This window comes from Ptiloglossa arizonensis, chromosome 6 (genome assembly GCF_051014685.1).
Source record: "Ptiloglossa arizonensis isolate GNS036 chromosome 6, iyPtiAriz1_principal, whole genome shotgun sequence".
Classification (NCBI taxonomy): domain Eukaryota; kingdom Metazoa; phylum Arthropoda; class Insecta; order Hymenoptera; family Colletidae; genus Ptiloglossa; species Ptiloglossa arizonensis.
In genome coordinates, this window is record NC_135053.1 from 9,367,962 (window position 1) to 9,389,479 (window position 21,518).

The 21,518-nt window shown below is 37.1% G+C and overlaps 1 protein-coding gene and 1 long non-coding RNA gene across 7 annotated transcripts in view; both read right to left on the reverse strand.

Moving 5' to 3' along the window:
* Nucleotides 1-21,518, reverse strand: part of Rgk3 (Rad, Gem/Kir family member 3) — a 124,879-nt gene that overhangs the window by 29,635 nt on the left and 73,726 nt on the right. For all 6 annotated transcript variants that reach the window (XM_076314978.1, XM_076314976.1, XM_076314973.1 and 3 more), the window contains one exon: nt 10,289-10,504. In XM_076314978.1, the coding sequence (XP_076171093.1) occupies nt 10,289-10,504 (216 nt within the window). The remainder of the gene's footprint in view (nt 1-10,288; nt 10,505-21,518) is intronic.
* LOC143148552 (uncharacterized) lies at nt 18,939-19,604 on the reverse strand. Its single transcript, XR_012992516.1, has 2 exons — nt 19,344-19,604; nt 18,939-19,096 (listed from the first exon to the last, which is right to left on the reverse strand). It is a non-coding gene; the product is annotated as an uncharacterized LOC143148552 (long non-coding RNA).

The following is a 21,518-nucleotide window of genomic DNA, read 5'->3' on the forward strand; positions in this document are numbered from 1 at the left end:
CGAAGTTCGTTCCGATACGATTTTGTACACAAACAAACAGAACAGTCATTTTGTAGAATCGCAAAGTCCAAGGTTGATTCATGAACGACTTCGTCACTCACATAAAACGACCAGTTTGCAATTTAGGTTGCAATTGCAATTATCAGTCGACCATTTCTCTTTTTCGAAGACGACGATGAAAAAATGAAAAACCATTACCGTCAATACGGAACAATATCGAAGGCTTGAAAATTTCTTTCTATTTAAAATTCGTCGACAAGTGTCCTCGCATGATAAACGACCTGTGCTAGACCATATTTCGATTTATAAATATTACATAACTATTACGTAATACATAAATTACATTTATAAATAATACAGTTTCGGTGGAACTGTAAACGTTAAAAGTTTCATTAAGAGTGCTATTAATTCGACCGCGATAACGTGATAGTCATCGTTGTGCTTTTCTCGAAGTTCGCGTTCCATCGGAGTCAATTAATCGAGGGGATGAATGAAATTCGCGAAGCTAATCCATCGAAACATCGATCAGAATTTCCTCGCTTATCGATCAGTCTGTTGTTACGGGTGAATATCCGTGGCCTCGTTGCTTGTGTAAGCTTCCTGTATCTCATTGTCGATGAACACATGTCACGCCATTAGGGAGACTGTGCTTTCAAGATTACGAGAACGAACATATTCATGCTGTCATCGACATCCACGTGCTGAATAATACCCTCCAAGTGTGGACCATTTCCACGGGCATTGAATTTAAGAAGAGCTTACGTTACACGAAACGAGAAATATTTGCGGATTATAAATCTTGGTGAATTGGAGAAATTCTTCTGCTTAACATTCAATCTTTTAAACGTTTGGATAAGGAGTCTCCTCGAGCTTCGTTTTTAGTTTTATTCATTGGGCCTTGAATCTTTTTTGGTAATAAAATGAAGATCGGTAATTTAAAAATGTAAAAATGGTAACGAAATAATCGAATACTTTAGATGTGTACTCAAGCTTGCGTAGATTAGCAATCAGTTGTCATATAACGGACGCGTGAAAGTGAAAACTTTCAAACGAAGAAAAGTGTAAAGAAATTGGTTCGAAGATGTAAAAAGAAACATAAGAAACATCTGTAAGAAAATCGTGATAAATATTAAGAGAAAGACAAAAAAGATGTCTAGTTTTGTTGGTTACACGAGTAAACGTATATCGATAACAATAATGAATATTTTCGTGTAAAAATTGGACGTATTTTTCGTCTTTCTCTTCAAATATATACGTTTAGCAAAAGAAACTACGTTTCGTTATCTTGGATCTTGATTAAATTTTCTTTGCCTCTTCATTTACGTAATCTCTTTACCATAAAATTAGAAATAAAATTGTAGGGGTTGGAAAATGCTTCAAGATTCTTCTAAGAACGTTACGTTGAATTTTTCACAATACAAATTAAAAGAAGAACAACAAAGATATATAAGTAATCGGTGACTATCGCAGGCAGCATCGTTTTAATTTAACTTTACTCTAATACCCCGATTCATTAGCTTTTTTTACTCTCAACGAAACTTCGCTAAGACTGAAATTTTCCTTTCGACAAAGTTTCCTGCGCTGAGAACTTTGCAAAACTTCCCCGAACTCCAAGGATGAGAATAATGTCTGGCAATGTTATCTTTTGATTTTATGTTGTACACTGTTAGCATAAACACATTGTATATTTTTTTTGCCCGCACGAGCTAGAGTTATCCGATCGGTCGACAACGTACCGAAAAACAACGAAATCGAAATAACGGATCGCGAGGAGAGCAAAACAGCACCGAAATATTGCGAACGAAATTACAGTTATCGATCCACGATATGTTCCAGCGAAGTACGCGCCCTAAAAGCGCGAACAAATCGCGTTTGAAGTTTTACAGACCGAAGTACATGAAACCACGGGAGTTAATCTCTAAATGGATCGAGGAGGAGAACTGTTGTCGAGGTGTGAAAAATTGTACGCGCGAGGATTAAAGAAATACATCGAAGAGAAATTATTCGAATTGTAGAGAGAGAATTCGTCGAAGTCCGAGGATATTTCAACGAAATGATCGATTTTCCTAGTAACGTCGAACATTAAGAAACGAAGCGTTCTCGCGTAAGGTAAATCCGCGTCTTAGCTACGGAATCGAAATACGCGCTAAAGGCTTACGTAAACCGTCGAGATTTAACGGGTCGTAACCCATTGCGTGTAAACCGTCGAAAGCGTTCTCCGATTATTTGTAAAAGAATCGATGGCTCGGTACGAACGATTTCCTTCCTACACTGGACCAAATCCATGAACGCATTTAGCAGTCACGTAGCGTTTCTCACGGTACGAAGATAGCCCCTGCCTTGGCCAATGGCTCTTAATCGCGTTACGAGCAAAACAACTGCCAAAATCCATAAACCATTTCGCTTATTTTCGTCAACGGAGCAACGTTACAGAAGACAATGTTGTGTCGTGCGACATTTTCGATCGAACGAGAGTACGATGCACGTTGCGTCTACAGGCTTGACCACGATACGCGAATGAATCGATTATGTATATAAAAATCATTTTATATATATATAAAGAGAGAGAGAGAGAATAAATCGCGAAAATGTGAAATATAATTTTTGGACACCAGCCTTCGTTTTTTCGGAGCATCGACCTCGACGACAGGAGGGACACGAGACAGCTGTTTATCGCGTTTAGAAATAGATATTTGGAAGCGGGATATTTTCTCGGTGAAAACACAAATCACCGGGTGTATTAAAGAGAAAGAATCGTTCGAGACGCGCGAAGAATTAAAAATGTCAAATTACGTCCGGTGAACTTTTTACGCGCCCTTGGTGTCGCGAGTCTTCTCGACGCTTCACCAACCGGGAGACTAAAAAGAAAAAGACTTGGTTACGTTATCCGTAACGATGTTGTCATTTTGTACAGTGTGCGCGGTAAATAGAAGAAAGATTCGTTAAAGCGTAGCGCGCGTTTCGATGAAATGGAGAACTCTGCGGAATTGTATTTGTTCTAAATTTTCGATCAGTGGAGAAGTGGAGACTCGTGTAAAGAAATATTGTTTTACACTTTCGTTTCGTTCAACCGAGGAAGGAACCCCCTTCTCGCGAATCGTGACACGTATCTTGGAACAGCCTGTATGTTTTTCGAACACTCGCGTCGAAAAGGGTCCAATGGCTACATTCTTATTTTGCGAGCCAAATGGAAATACCCTTAAGGACACTCGTATACGAACGCATTAGCAAACATTGCCAAATTTGTGTATTTTCCAATACAGCTGGAAGAAAAGTTCGAGCGACATGAAAATAAAGTTTACGCGATACGTTAATGGACACTTTGGGAATATTTTAAGATCGGAAATTGCGCCTATTGTTCGCCGGATTTTCCAGTCATTTTTAACCAGACGGATTTAAACAACATTTGCTCCGCGTGCGCAACTTTAGATAAACATTTCTCGGAAAGTATTTGATCTAAATGCGTAGAAATTTTATTGCGTGTTCCTTAAATAGATACGCTCACAACAATCGTGTTGTTCTCATAGTTAATATGTTCTATAGAAGCATTTTTTGTTCAGTGCACGAAACGAAAGGTACGATTCTTAATGTTAAATCGTGCACACGTTTCAGCCGGGGATGTAAATGAAATTTATTCACACTCTTCGATTCTGTTTCGAAAAAATCCAGCTTTGGAATATTTCATTTAGAAGTAAAGCGTTATGTTTCAAGAACCTTCGAAACAATGGTACGTACAATTTTCGAAAGTCAAACGGTAATAATTGTCGATTGAAAAAAATTACTGTATTATTTACAATTTGCCGATTCAAGTTTCAGATTTATTTTTAATATTATCTTTCTCTAAATTTCCATAATTCATCCATTGTTCACAGCTGTACCTGTTACGATTCACCTCAATCCTTTCGCTATGTTTATCTTCTCAAGGCACGAGTTTCGTGGGAAATTTACCATTTTTAATTAATCGTTGCTTCGATAAATACGAATTTACAATGTGTTTAATTTACAAATCGACGATTCGTGCGATCGATGCAGAAAGACCACCGGAAAATTAGTAATCTCTATTTTCGTAGCAATGTGTAATTACCAGAATTTCCGTTGCAACACACGGGTATTTCCGTGGTACGAATCTTCGCGAGATGTTGCATGCTGATGCAGCTATGAAATAGAGCAGGAGAGAGTGTCCATCATGACGCGTCGGTTGAACCATCGACATCGTTGCCAACAAACTCTCACGCAAAATAAATTCGATGATTCACTGAATCCAGCGCTAGTCGACCCGATGATTCGTTTTTCAGCTGACCACACGCAGCTTTACATAAACAAGACAAGATTGGCAGCGACGAGAGACAGTTGTTCATCCGAGACGGCGTAAACGTATTCTCCCTCGATATTTTAACGTCTTCCTCGCGTTTTATCAATTTGCGTTAAGCACAAAATTGAACGAGGAAATATTTGAATTTCTTCGCAAAATAATATAGACCATGGTCCCGACCCAAAATGTAGAATGTTAAATAATACTAGAACGTTAAAAGTCCATCAACTTGTAATTCAGAGCGCGAGGTTTCGCGAGTGATTTTATACTTTGTTTTACTTAAAAAAGAAAAGAGCGAAACCAATAACACCTGTTCTACCAACTAATTTTATTGTATTATTAAGTTCACCATTGTGTAACATTTTTGAAGGAAAAATTGAATTCCCTTTGCGATATTTATTTCGCGAAATTAAATATTTATTTTAGAAAATAAGTTCCATTCAGGAACAATACGAACGACTACAATGTTGAAAAAAATAACCGAAGTGGTTTACAGTATATGGTTTACGGAGCTGTGAAGATTTTTCAAAGATTTACAATCTTTTATTCAAATTTTCACAATTTCTGTAAATTCACAACACACATTTAATTATCCCAACATTGCTACAGATAATGCATTTTGATTCGATTTCAACGGACAAGTAGAAATACTCTGCAAGATTTTTGAATATATTTGGTTTTTCATTTATGTAATTTGAATGTAGAAAATACTACAAAATGTGTACAATAGATAAAAATACACAAAATGTCTGAAATAAAATTGATACTACAATATTCAGAAAGCAAAACAGATCTGCATGTAGATTCTATTTTCTGTATTTAACTTGCAGATATTTGAACTGCATCTGTTTCAACGAGTGCATTACAAGCAGTTTGATTCGAATACATAAAGCAGTCTACGAAAGAAATAAAAAATTTCTATACTATTTGTTATAGCAACTGTGTATATACACGTACTATTATTTTTGGAATAGAAAATACAATTATTATTATTATTCAACCAATCGCTCTATCTCTTCAAATAACTATGACTACCCTATTTTTTTTCCTCACTTTATAGGCTTTATTGACACTAGTATTTTGTGCTAATACGTTAAGAATCGTGCAATTTTTGTAAAAAATTTTTTCGTTACTTTTAATCATTTACGAGTTAGCTCTTCGAGGGTCGAAATTTTGAGGGTGAGTTCACCCCTTAAATGTGAGTTTCTATAATTAAAAAAAAGTACGCGTCTAATATTTTTTGGATATTCTTCAAGTCTGCAAAATTTCATCCAAGTTGAAACCGGGCCGTTCGCGACCCTTCCTTGTGAGCAACACACTGTTCCAAATCGATGCGATGACACAAGAAAAGTGTGTTCTCACCAACAAAAATAAAATTTTCGGTCGACTCTGAAGACGAGACACGCGTCAGACAGTCCCTTTAGATATAATGAAAACGATATAACAGAAAATGAGTTGTATATAGTGCTGCTACGAATACGAATATGAATATAGAGGCAATTTTCTAGAAATCATCAATACATTAATCTACAATCTGTAACGAATATATAGTAATATAGTAGTACAGTCAACGTATCTCGCTGTTTTAGAATCGATACACACCATTACGACAGCTCTTTCAACTATTCTCAAACAAGTAAAATTATTACGTTCACATGCTGTCGAAAAATCGAGTATTGTTAGCGTATACACAGGTATTAACTAATATTGTTAAACTAGTCGATATTCTGTTTAGTTCGATTAAGAATCTACGTTCTTAAATTTTATTTCAAAATCTTCGATTCGTGCAACTGTACGACTATAGACGATCGATTGCTTTTAACGCATAAGGTTCTCGATGCATCGAGAATTGATTAAAAATGAAAAGAAATAGCTCCACGATCCTTCTTTCTAATATTCACGATTCTTCGATGGCGTGCATCCAAAAAGATAAAAGATAAGCGTAAAAGCTATTGTCCCTGATCCCATCTACTTTAATCTCATCCGTGACAAATACTGTCGTTATTATTATACAAGGTAATATTGACCGAAATAGTTTCATCACAGATATTTACAGATTTTTTAACAAAAATTGATCCATGTTCATTCAAATTGTATCTTGATCCTCGTTTTGACACTTCGATCAACATTATTTCATCTTTATGTAATACTACATTTTATGATCGCGACCGACATTTCAAAATTTATCAACAATCCGATAGTTATCGTCGGTTTTAAATCGTTTTAACGGAGCAAATATTGAACGATATTTCACGTTAAATAAAAAATTCGATCATCAATGAAATACCTGTTGAGTCGCATACGAATTCGACAAACCATTTTTTATGAATATCCTGCATGCCACAAAATTTCAACACGAAATATATAATTTAATAGAGGGACGATCAGTTAAGTGACTTTTTCTGGTTCGCAGAAATCAAACGGATTGTTTGAACCGAAACGTTTCTAACTTTTTTTATGATTTTTAATGAACCGATTTTACATTCTTAACAACCTAGCGTCTTCAATGTGTTCCATTTTAATAGATTACACTCGATGTAAAAATTCATTCTTTTACAGTCTTCCGTCTCCTTTGTAAAAAAATTAATTGAAGGAAAGAAAACTTTACTTAATATCCGAATAAAATATGGGTAATATCGAATAAAAGAATATCCATAGACACATAAACGAAGACACAACTGGACTTTTCCTCGCTGCAGTTCTTTTACTTTGTGAAACACGAATTGAGATAATTTCTCGCGTAAAATATACCAATTGACCTAAGATTTTTAAACGAAGGTATCTTTTACAGCCTTTCGCGTTTTTTGTGCAAAGAATAATTAAAAGAACAAAAAATAACTTAATATCTAAATAAAATATGTGTAACATTGAATGAAAGAATACGCGTAAAGGTATAAACCGAAGCACAACTGCATATCTACGAATCAGCGTTACTCGAGAACTCGTTGCACTTCTCGTGTTGTGAAACACGAAATAATACGACTGCATTCTTCGCGTAAAATATTCCAACTGACCTAAGATTTGTGAACGACAGTGTCTTTTCTAAAAAGAATAATTGAAGGAAAAAATACTTTGTTCGATATTTAAAGAAAATTTCTACAATATCGAATTAAAGGATATGTATATTATAAAGACAGTGAGTGCAAGTGCATCGCGTAACTACGAATCAGCGTTACTCGAGAACTCACTGCACTTTTCAGCTTGTGAAACACGAAATAGGATAATACGACTGCATTCTTCGCGTAAAATATTCCAAGTGATCTAAAATTTATAAACGACAGTGTCTTTCGTGAAACGAATAATTGAAGGAAAAGTACTTTATTCGATGTCTAAATAAAATTTGTACAATATTGAATAAAAGTATATGTATATCGTAAAGACAGTAGGTGCAAGTGCACCGCTGGTATTTACGAATCAGCGTTACTCGAGAACTCACTGCACTTCTCAGCTTGTGAAACACGAAATATAATAACGCGACTGCATTCTTCGCGTAAAATATTCCAACTGATCTAAAATTTATAAACGACAGTGTCTTTCGTGAAACGAATAATTGAAGGAAAAAGTAGTTTGTTCGATATCTAAATAAACTTTCCATAATATCGAATAGAAGGATACGTGTACACTAAAGACAGCGAGTGCAAATGCGAATGCACCGGGTATCTACGATATTAGCGTTACCCGAGAACTCGTTGCACTTCTCTCGTCTTACGAGGCACACGTAAATGAGATAATATCTCTCAAGACCTAGCGCGTTCCTTGGTATACAACGACCCAAGATTTTTGGGCGACGTTATACAGGGCGTAGCTACCCAATTCCTAGCTCGTTACATCCGTTTCGCCGTTTTAATCTCGAAGCAGAACTACGAACGGAGCGCCCTGAAAGCCAACAACTATTTCATCCTGTGTACCGCAATTCTTCCACGAGCATTGAGCAAAACGAGGGAAAAGGGTCGCGTCGCTCGCCAGGAACGCGATACAATTCTCCGAGAAGCAGGAAGCTGCCGCGGGTTTACTTCTTTAATTCCTGCGAGATTGAGCTCTCGGGGTCGGCAAGCGATTTATGTGCGACCTTTGACTTTATTAACCGGCATATTTCATTCTCCTTGCGGGAGACGGAAATCCAGGCTGCCAATACCGTCGACCTGACGTTTCCTTTTGGAATGAGTAATGCGTCGCCCGTAAAACGGTGTCTTCCCGTTGAGCCAGCCTTCTCGCCCGCTAGAACGGATGTAGATCACTCTATCCCCCTCCTGTGTGTATCCTACCACTCTGTTCACCACATGTCCCCACACCCTACACGTTCCACTGCCGTGTCCCCTACATTTCTCGTCGCTCGTATCGTTCCTAGATTTCTTTCCTCGTCGCTAATTTTCCCACAATATCCCTCTGACGAGACTTTCCTACGTACTTCTGACCCCGTGGCGCATATGCTCGTCACCGGCGAGTCGAACAGTACAACGATAACGAGCAATCGGAGAACAGAAGCACGATGGAAATGGGGTAGAAAAAAAATTGTGACACGCCGAGAACCGGGGAAACGCTCGAACGAACGAGAGATGTACGTCGAACGAGTGTCACGACCTTCTGTTTGTCATTCAGGGGAGGATCGAGTGGAAACTGCGTCTTTAGAGCTTCGAGAACGCAGTGACTACAACCGAGGAGGATGCGAAAGCTGAATGTCAAGCAGCTCTGGAAGGTAATCTGCAAATGTCTTGCGCGACGAAGCTTCTTCGCGCAATCGGAATTACTGATGGCGGTGCTAAAGATCCCACCTCTGGATGCAAAAACGACGCTTTTAGCGTAGAAATTAAAATGCACGGTGCAGGAGAGAATTCTAGTTATCGGAGTAAGTACCGATTGTTGTTGTAAAATCCTTCCGTGTTCCGTGTTGGGAACAATAGCAAATGACGCGTTAAAAACATATGCGCGCACAGGTCGAGCGAAGGAACGAAAGAAAACGCATAGGCGTAACCAAACCGGTGTGGTGGGAACTGTGGTGACCTTTGAGAGGCAATATTTCCTGTCTCGAGATACTTTGTGTTTTCTAAAGTCGTCTTTGATCGAAAATAACGTGCTTGAGCAGTCTTTTTATCGAAGATTTTATTAGAAAGTCATCTCCGATACGATTCTGGGTATAAGAGCGACGCATAGGCGTAACCAAACCGGTGTGGTGGGAACTGTGGTGACCTTCGAGAGGCAATATTTTCTGTCTCGAGATACTTTGTGTTTTCTAAAGTCGTCTTTGATCGAAGTTGACGTGCTTGAGCAGTCTTTTTATCGAAGAATTTTATTAGAAAGTCTTCTCCGATATGATTCTCGGTATAAGAGCGACGCTTTCGACGTTGAAATTGAAAAGTATGTCACTGTTATTGTTGTGAAAGAGACTCCACTTGTTGGAAAAAGTACAAATTGTAGTTGTGAAATCTTTTAGTGTTCCGTGAAGGAAATTGTGTGTGAAATTCCTATAGATAAAGTGTTTAAAATACACAAGTCGAACGAAGAAACGATCGACTTAACATAGGCGTAACCAAACGAAATGATGAGAACTGCCGCTCGATGACCTTGCAAAGCCAATATTTTTTGCCCGTGATACTTCATAAGGTTTTCTAGAGTCGTAGATCGAAGTTAACGTAATCTAACATCGAATGTGAGTTCCGCTCCAAAGAGTACAGAAGCTTTGGCCTATAATCTCTTTGATCCAAAAATCACGAACCATAAATGTTATCTCCCTCCTAACGCATTACTATACCTCAAGGAGGTATATGACACGGAATAACTAGCTCATCGTTATCCAAGTGACAGAATGATGAATACTCAAGGACCTTAAATTCCACTCTCCGACAATCGAAAGGATGTTCTTTCTTGGATTGTTTTCGTTGCTGGTGTTTAATGCAATTCCACCGATGATACAACACGAAGCAAACTGAACAGTCTTTCGTCGAATAATTTATCATAATGTCATTTGCAAACACTCACCTCTCTGCCTATCGTACGCATTTATGCATTCACTGGTCATGAACTGGCTGATCAGGGCGGTCTTTCCAACACCCCTTGCACCCAGCATCGCGACTGCATACGAGGTAACTTCTTTCGCAGGTGCGGTAAGCTTCTCCTCGTTTTCTGGATCGGCAGGTGCCAAAGAATTCGACCTTGATCTTCTTCTTCTGAAAGAGTCACCTCTATTGATAACACCTGCAACAGGAGGATAGAGACACGTGAAAGCGAACGACATCGAAAGAAGATTATCCAAAAAAGAATTATCATTATTCTCATTCCGTATTTACATTCGTTGATTCTATTGTTCGGTTGTTAAGTGGTTAAATGTGCAAGTTACACAAACAGAAAAGTATTCACATTCGAGAACACGATATTGTTTCGAAACATATCGCGTACACTGCGTAATAAATTCCTTTTAAGCAACCGTAGTTCTGCAAACAACGCAAAACCGATTCAAACGTATGCCCCGTGGCTATTGCGAGTGAACAGTTGTACGAGGAACGATTGTTTTTTAACTATCGAGACGAGCGTATCAAAGAAAATATGTTTCATCGCGGATTTTCATATCTTTGCCTTTGTACGCGCTCTTCTTTTTTTATTCCTTTAACCCGTGAAGTAAAATTTATTTTAAACCGCGGAGGATAAAAAGTTATTTTATATTGTGTTTCGAGAATAATTTCTTACCCACTGTAGGAGATAAAAATAAACGAAGAACAGTTGGACAATTTTAAACGGAACGGTAACAGTTGCAAGAAAAATTCGAAAGATGTATTCGAACTTTAAGCAGTCAAATGAATTTTAACCGATCGAGATTCTTCAGTGCGTAGTAAATGAATCTGATTGTAAAGCACAAATGAAATTACACAAAAGTAGAAAGATGTGAAACGAATTAACGAGCATTTCCACAAATTGGATAAAAAATCACTGCGGGAGCTTTACCTCGTTCTTTTTCTTTTCATACTTCGAAAGAAAAAAGTGTGCAAAGCGGATTCAGATTCTTCGTTGTTCGAAAAATCTGTTTCTTCGAAATAACGAAATCAAATTGTACAGGGAAATTAGCAGCTACTTCCATGAATTCAATCCATCCGAATAATTTACAGAATGTTCGTTCGTTATTCAACTTTCTCACGAAAGAAAGGGAAATATATTTAACACGAAAAGATAAATATGCATCCGTATCTCTTAGAAAGTTAAAGAGTGATGCATCATTTATGAAATTGCACCTTGAATTTGTAAGGTGCAATTTGAATTTCAAATCGTACCACTTTGAAAATTTTCGCTGTTGCGTAATAACGAATTTAATGCAACGTTGATGGAACACGTGTGTGATTCACTTTCGTATTTTAGCCTCCTGTCTAGCGTGCGCATTTTTTTATATATATAATTATAAATATCTTTCGGTGAATACGTAATTTCGGTTGTTGCGAATAAAATTGTTACTTCGGACCATAACTTAAATTCGAGAGCTCGTTTGTTCCAAAGTTGTATATTACTGCAACGTGGTCTATTTTTGATCTCGTCGAGACCCAAATGTGCTAGTTCGTACGTTAATTAAGATGTCTGACGATAATGGCGAAATCCGTTTTGGTTCGATGTCAGGATGTTATTGTATTCTAAGAACCAATATGGAGCTCCTTGTTTATGTTCGGAATCTGAAATACCATTATGTATGCGCGAGGTTATTGGTTCACCGTGCGAAACGGAATTCCTTCTTCCGTTTAATTGTAAATAAATAAAATGATAAAAATACATAGTTTCCGACGCAGATTGTGGGTCATGGTCGCTCACGCGCGATCAACGCTGCTGCGAAGAAAATTTAGGAAAACGTCCAGATATATTTCAATGGGAAGAAAAAAAATAATCGCCACAGACTCGATGTTACGAGATTCCTCGTTTTAGATTTACACGTGTACAGCGCCCGATCGTAATTTTTTAGATCAAAAATTTACTCCCGCCATTTTATTAATTGCTTCTCGTGTACATATTTATTCTCACGATACGCCATTTCTCTCGTCCCAAGTTTGAGTATTTCTAGACTACACGTTTCAATTTTTCATATTTTATTGAAATCAATTTCGATAGTAACTTTCGAAAGGATTAAAGATTTTCTTTCATTCGTGGATTAAATGGAGAATCTCAGCTGTACAATTATTTCGTTCCATTCGTAAATCTCAATCGGAGAATTGTGTTCGTCATATTTGTCAAAGGATTGAAAAATTTGTTCATGATTCGAATCTTGTCTTCGACTTCAGTTTCGAGCGTTGTACAAGCTACGTCAGTTCTTCTTGTCTCGGGAAGAGTAATTCGAAACAGTTGAAATTCAGTTCTACACTTTTGAAACTGTCGAACATTGTCTCGACACCCTTGGAATACCGTGTAATATAATCCCGTAACCAATACAAAACGGAAATTCAATGACGATGACATTGAATCGACTTTAAACCAGAAAATATTCAAAGTTACGAGATCATCGCAGCCAATACAAATAAACACTCATATGCAAGAATTATTTTCCATACGAAGCTATGCATACAATCACTTATTAATATAATTCGCTGTTCGGTATTATCAAACGATTAAACAATATATGCATTTCCAATGGAAATGATTTTAAACAGAATCGTAATTATCCATACAATATTGATAATACCGTAACAATTATTATAATATTCGTAATATTGATTACACATTTATTAACACGAATCAAAGCTTAAGGCCATGTTGATACTACGGCCGTATGAATTATTCGATTCCTCTTTGCACTGATTACAAGATTATTTCAAATAAAAAAAAAGACAAATTTCACGTAACGTACAAAACTTGCGAGAAAATAAAACCAACAAGATATACCAAACAGTAGATATTTTACAGGGAAAATGTAAAATACAAAAATATGACTATGTATTCAAGGTACTATACATATCTACATTTGCACAGGATCCTTGTATGCAGTTAAGAAGTCTTATTAAGTAAAAAAGAAATGGTTTCGGAAATGTATATTAAGAGGTAACGGTGATTATGCAAGAAAGGATTAAGCGTGTCGAGGGAACGATATTAAGACACATTGATTTCGTTTCCTGTTCCGTTTTACATCCGTGTCTAAAAATAAGACACGCTCGAACCAGTTGAACAATACGCGAGCCGATCCGCAATTCGCAAATTGGATTACGAACGCCCCTGACGAACGGACATACTCAAATTAAGCCGTACGCTCGTCTCCAGTCGTCGTGTGAACCACTCGTCGAGTAAGTGTGTGCAACGTCGGGGTTAATTACTGGGTAAATTCGAGACGCCTGCACTCAACGAAGACACAGTTTGCATGCTAATTCGGGAAACCTTAACGTGTCTTCGCACTTAATTTTGGTTAGCGGTGAAGCCCGACGAAATTTATTCATGGAAAAAGAGTAACAAAATGTCTTTCGCGTGCCTTATCTGTGCTTCGAAACTGGCGAGATCGCGTTTGAACACGGACACGTATTTCGGTTCGTTTGTACCGTTATATTAGGTGATAATAATGTTACAAATTCCTCGACAAGGTTTGTATCAAATCGTCGAACGTGCACTGAGAATTTTTCAAACGGAAACGAAAGAAAGTATATGTTTCGTTTGTAAAAGAATTTGTACAGTAAATATCATCGGTAAACGTTCAACGAACGATTACGCTAGCAACGTGACGAGTAATATAAAATATACCATTATTTTTAGTAGCTAGATTTCGAGAAAGCTGTTATCACACGAAAGAGAGAACTTCGTAAGATTAGAATTTTTTCGAAAATTATCAAAAGGCCAACCCCTCTGAATTGTTCTTCGAAATTTGTACCTTTTTGGTTTCATCTTTTCTTAAATTTGTTCCAACACGCGATAATTGATACGTATTACTTATAAATGGGAAGCTGAACGTGATTAACACTAGAGCTACCAAAGGGTGAATTCGACTTATTTGAATCTTCTTTTTAAAATTACTCTTTTATTAACGGTGGAGTTCTTGGCTACAATATTCGTGGACAATTATCAAAACGGATAATTAATGGTATTCGTAAATTAATTTTCCTTTTCTTCTTCTAACATCGGAGATGCCTATGTGGTCTGGTACAAATAGGAATTTGTTCACTATAACAACATTTTTCAGCCATTTATAGCTATCTGAGAAAAAAAAATGTTGTACCAAAATTGATCAATATCGAGTGTACAACAGACGATAATACAAATTTCGAAAACAGCTTGTTTTCCTAATGGAATCAAGATCACCTTGAATTTTTCTTCTCATCGTATTGTAAAGGACATCGAGACGAATTCAATCACCATACATCATATTTTTACTAACACAATACTGTCTACTTAACTTTCCGTCGCATTCTACTTCTAAACAGTGTAAACGTATCTTTAGATTACTCGATGTAAACATAGAACTAGAATTTTACAATATTACGATACCGTGAAATAAATAAAAATCGAATACAAGAAAAATATTCCAGTACTCGAAACCATGAAACCGACCCCTTCAATTCCAGCTACACGATACCGTATTAATAAAAATATACCTACATTGATAATAATTAACGTTCAGCGTCGATAGTTTTAACAAAATCGCAATCGTGCACAGAAACGTGTATTTTACCATCGAGATGCAACAGCTCGACGTTCGACGAACTTTAACAAAGCCTAGAAATACGAATGTACGTGTCGCGAATCTTCACGGAGAATTGCTCGAGGGTTTCGTGCGACACCTGTTGAAAATAGAGACGGCCAGTGTGACGACAAAGGGACGACTTCGTGCACTCCTAATTCAATGAGGGTCCTCGCCGCGAACGAGCATCGTTCGAGTGAAAATCGATGACTCGCGCGTCACCCCGGATTCACGCAATTAGAATCTTCATCTGGAAGACGATCGATCGATACACGAGTGAGAGGCATTTCGCTGTAACCACTTACAATATTGCTACGCCATTGAACACTTCGCGCGGAGTTAACACGCGTCTGAGATTGGCGAGGAAATTGACGGGATGGAGCCGGCATAGAATTCATACGAAGATCGAGGTCGGCTCTGCTGTGAGATGGAACAAGTCACGTGGAACTTCAATATTGACTGAACAAACGAAGATTCTTACTCCGTAGCCGAGAATCTTCTTCTCTGGTGAATCGTGACTCCTTCGATGGAACGAGACAATTGCCTTAAAAAGTCTCAAACTGACGTTTCGGACTTTTGATTCTTTTTTTTTATTCACTTTGGAAGGGATACGTGATAGAGTGATCGAGGATGGAACAAAATTTGTGAGAAATTAATAACGAAAGAAGGAATCAAATTTCAAAGGAATCGATTCAATAAGAGAAGAAATCGAATTCCGAATTAACGATCGCAGAAGATATTTAGAAAAGAGTCAAATTGATGAAAGGCCTTGACAATAACGTGTTCTTGAAATGAAACGTATGTACAACTGTTTGTGCGATCATTCCTGAATAAAATTCACGATTGTGCGTTCTAAAATCGAGAAAACATTCAAATTCGAAGACTCAAAGTAAGTTATAAAATAATATGTAACTCTTATTCCTTCTTTTGTTACATTAATTTACTATTTACTACTTCTAAAGTGTACCCAAAAACGAGGGTTCATAATCGTTAAGAAAACGATCAAAATATCGAATCGGTTTCAATCGCTTTGAATGAAATTTGTCCAATTTTTTATTTCGGTTGTAGTATTAAACGTATCGCGTACGACAGTCGCCTAATTCACTTTAATAGTAACTCGAAGAAAAATATCGGTTCTGTAGACTCCGTTATAAATATTCCTTGTGTTAATATAATCGTAGTTGGAACATTGGACAAATATATGTATATTATGGAACAATTCTAACTATTCGACCATACGATGGAATAGTTAGGTCGCTACAAGGGGAACATTACCATGATTGAAAATGCAGCAGAAATTTCACGAACCTTGGTCGAATTAAACTCAATTGGCCGCTTCCCTCGCCGTGAATAGCGCCAAGCTTCTACTTTTACATTCTAGATTGCTTCCCTGATAACGAAGGGAAAGGAAACACAGAGAACTGCACAGTTAGACAGCGTGGTGGGGGTAATCGTTCGATAGCCTTGAGCGGCCAGTTGAGTACGATCGAACCGGAGCCTCTTGTCACAGAAATACACTCGGAGCTGTTTACCGACATAATTACGTGCCCGTTCCAACACCACCTATGCTTACTGTCTTTATCGACACGCTCTTTGTCTACACGCATCGAACAACTGATTACTCGTTCGACCATTCCGTAGTAACAGAAATTTCACGTGCCAAATAGAATTTTACGAAACAGCTGTTCGTTCTCATGAAACTTCGTCGTGCTTCTTACGGTGAAAACAATTGCTTAGACCGGTTTTGCGAGGCTGCCAATTCAAACCGCAATGGAACAAGCTTCTTCTGCCATTCTGTGGCTGCATTCGAGCGCTTCGTGCTATCAACAATATGTGACTGATACTCCTTACTTGCTATCTGTTTCGGTACATTGTGTATATGTGTGTGTGTATATGTATTCTCTGTACAGTCGATCGCAAAATTTTACGTATACATTTGCCCTATATAATAGGTTGCTCGATAAGTTTTGTCGTTCGATTGTCGTTTTATTTTTCTAAAGATGGTACCACTGTTCGATGAATACGTGTGAAGTTTCGTGAAGATCTGTCGACTCGTTCGTGTATTTACAGTCGTTCAAAGTTGAAGTGTCATAGTATTTTTTTACAATGGAAAAAACAACAAAATTTATCGAACAATTTAGTATTACACGAGTAAAGAGAGTTTTGGTAATATTTTAATAAATATGAAATACAGTGTCGTTAAAATATCACGCGTATGATAAAGGTCGAGCAAATTTATCAATATTTTATTAATACATGGTAAATATAATTTTAAACTAATTCATATTAGATAAATGTATGTAAATTTACAACCGACCTGGTATTTATGCACACCTGTTTCCGTTCTAGCAGATATTATAGCAATATTACTATATTGCTTCTAAACTTCCTTTCGCTTAATTATCACCGTAATGAAGTGAAATACATTATAACGTCACTTTAATAAATAAATTACACTCGTATTCTCAACTGGAACTATTTCTTGTTACGATATCTATACGTAGATAATTATTCTCGGAGTAACTTCTCGATGCAGGTACCAAACATAAAACTAGTTTTCTAATCATCGTATAAATTAAAATCGTACACACATAGGTCTCGTTCTCATCAAGGATTTATATTTCTTGTCAAGATGACCGATCGTACATTGCTTTTTCTTACACATTTTAAGTGTCTCGCAATTTAAAAAAAGATACGAACTTCGTGCACAAACACATGTTTTCACGCAGTTCTTAGAAACGGTAGGTACATAAATATTCAAATATCGTAGATGTATAAAAGAAAACAGGTTTCTCTATGCACGAGCGCGAGCGTTCGATAAACTGTCGAATCGCTGGAGCGATTGCTTGCTGGAATATCTGATCAAAAAGGAGCACCCATAAAGTGTACGTCAATTTTTATGAAACTCAGGGGAGTATCGAGGGAAATTTAGTAGCAATAAAACGACAATATCAAAGATACAAGTCCGAGGAGTAAAGTCACTATTCAAGATTCCATTTTATAAACGATATTTCAAACAGACAAAAAGGTGCGACGAACTTTCTGCATAAAGAACTTACGAACGTTTAAACCTTTAACGTTTCATTAAAAGCGACCGAATACTATCAATCATAAAGTTTATCCTTTAACAACATTAATAATCATTGTTGGAAATAATTTTGTATCGTGTTGTAGATCATTTCACAAGTTTATAACTATGCCAACTTTTGACTTCGTGTAAACATACGTGAACGTAATTCTACCAGATCGAACTATAAGACGTCTATGAATGTTTTATACTCATTCTTCTACCAGTCGTTGAAGTGAGTTCAAACCATATGCTTAACAGTATGCGGTTAAAAATAAACACGAGGAGAATTTATATTGCGTAAACTCTGCTTTTCGAATTTTATAAGTGTAGTATAAAATGTTTAAGTATTAAACAATGTCGGTTCGTATCAATCTGGGTAATCTCCAGATGCGTTACGTTGTTGGAAGATTAACACGAAATTCAAGGTTAAATAAAGAAAGTAATTCCCATTAACGTCTTGGCTTTGGATATGGGACCTCCACAGAATATTCCTCTTTTATTTTATTTTTAATACGATGATGAAACACAAAGTGATGGTAAATACAGATTTTGTCGCCTCGATTAAACGTGTACAATAGTCACCAAAAATATTTTGTTTTAGATGTTAGCATGTCACTCCAATAAAAGTAAGACATCGAAGTGCGTTAAATTAAATATATACAAGTACGTATAATTTCAATAGAAAATCTATGATACTCAAGGTCCCTGCTAATATTCCCAAAGTAAGTGTTTATTTTCTAAAACAGACGAAGCCTAAATGAATCCTAGAAATTGTTGAAATTGATGATCAATCTACTCCGTTACTAATTTATTAAGAGATAATAAAGTTATGAAATATTATCCTACAAGTTTTTGACAACGTATACCAGTGTCGAGAAGAATGATCTTTACATCCAATTATGTAATTAATAAATTACCTTCCATTATCGAATTATTCATTATTTTTCCAAGTGGAATGTTACACCAGTTGCTTCTTCAATAGCTGCAATGAGTAATGAATTGTTTTTAAATTTTCCTATAGAGCTTACGAAGCATACGTCCTTCTTCTTGACATTCATTCGGGCTTGCAAAAGATTCAATTCTCAGTATCCTACGATCGATTAAAAAGAATTGTCAAGTGTCATTGATAACAGAAATAAATGGAGGCCAAAGTATTGGTAACCACAAAACAATCCTGCGTGATGCATTAATCAATGAATTAATCCTGTTTTCGTTGGATGATACCAATCTATAGCGTCGAGGCTCGTTTCGAGGAGCCACGTGATTTGAATTTCAACGATGACACATTCACGATTCCATGACAATCGTCGGCGACTGGTAGTATTAAATTTAATTACCTCCGAGTCGTCGGTATCGGTTTTCACGACTTCGTGGTGAACGACACCAAATTTCATGACTTCGAAGCCATTGGTATCAATGTTCACCATGTCGAAGAAGTACGACTGAGATTTCGCATCTAGGGTGTCGTTATTAGCGAATTTAACAACTCGAGAAGTCATCGGTATTCGATTGCACAACACCAGGCTCGTTGCTTTTACTAGGTTGTTCGATAAGTTTTCTCGTTTTTTCCATTGTAAAAAAATACTGTGACGCTTCAATGTTCGAACGACTGTAAATATACGAATCGGTCGACAGATCTTCATGAAACTTCACGCATGTTCATCGAACAGTAGTACCATCTTTCGAATAATAAAACGACGAACCTAGTAACTCCATTTCTCATCGAACGACAAAATTTATTCAGCAGTCTATTGCATTCTGTAACTCGAAGAAATATCAAACGCCATGATTTTAGTTTCTTTGGTAACAGATTCCAAAAAAAAAATACTGTGACACTTGAACGTTTGAACGACTGTAAATAAACGAATCAGTCGAGAGATCTGCATGAAACTTTACGCATGTTCATCGAACAGTAGTGCCATCTTTCGAATAATAAAACGACGAACCTAGTAACTCTATTTCTCATCGAACGACAAAATTTATTCAGCAGTCTATTGCATTCTGTAACTCGAAGAAATATCAAACGCCATGATTTTAGTTTCCTTGGTAACAGATTCCAAAAAAATACTGTGACACTTGAACGTTTGAACGACTGTAAATAAACGAATCAGTCGAGAGATCTGCATGAAACTTTACGCATGTTCATCGAACAGTAGTGCCATCTTTCGAATAATAAAACGACGAACCTAGTAACTCTATTTCTCATCGAACGACAAAATTTATTCAGCAGTCTATTGCATTCTGTAACTCGAAGAAATATCAAACGCCATGATTTTAGTTTCCTTGGTAACAAATTCCAAAAAAAAATACTGTGACACTTGAACGTTTGAACGACTGTAAATATACGAATCGGTCGACAGATCTACACGAAACTTCACGCATGTTCATCGAACAGTAGTGCCATCTTTCGAATAATAAAACGACGAACCTAGTAACTCTATTTCTCATCGAACGACAAAATTTATTCAGCAGTCTATTGCACTCTGTAACTCGACGAAATATCAAACGCCATGATGTCAGTTTCCTTGGTAACAGATTCCATATTCCAAAGTCATCGATGCCTCGAGACGTCTCGAATCGTTAATACTCCACAACGTACCGAAACACGAATACCAATTTTCTCCTTCCGCGAAAATGTAAAATGCAAGAAAAATCTACAACGTGAATTTTACCGTATCTAATATACGCAAAATATACAGAGAGAGTTCCACTTAAAACAAGCCACCTAATCATCTCTGTACGTATATTTAGACTTTAAACTTTGGAATCCAAAGTCATTTTAAGGTCATACTCTTGTGCACGTCCGAATGCATTTACTCGAGCCACAGTACAGTCGGCTGTAACACAGAGGACGAAAAAAATATCTACTTCCACGTAAACAAAAACATGGGTAACTTTGAAAGTTTTGAAAAATGTGACATTATAAATGATGCACCTTACGGGTGCATTCGCTCTTTGAAGTCGTTCGAAATTACGCGTGAAAAAGTTTCGAGAAAATAATTAGCTTGTTTCAGCTGGGCCTCAATTGTCGACAGTTTCTCTTAAAAAAAAAAAAAAACAAAAACAAACAAACAAACAAATAAATAAACAACCTTGCCGAGCAATGCTTCCGAAACTAAAAGAGGCTGAAATCTGAATACTTTGATGTGAAAACACGTTGTGCAATGTTATGTCAGATCGGTTGCTGGCCCGTTGCCGCCATTTGGACGTTTAATACCAATACAACGTTAAATATCGACTTAAACCTACAGTTGATGCCCACCTAACAAGCTCGTCTTGCGCTCCACTTAGACTTGGAGTACGGTCTGCTGTAGACAACCTTAATACAGTCCTCTTACGTTTCTCGGCCTGGTACAAAGATCCTCGGTACTTCAGAGAATGTTTGCGAAGGAATCATCTTCTAAATGGCAGCCGGTAAAGCGTTAATGGATTCGCGAAATCGACGCCACCAGCATCGGGTGCAATCTACCGACAAATCGAGTCAGGAATGAAATCGCCGGTGGAAATAACTG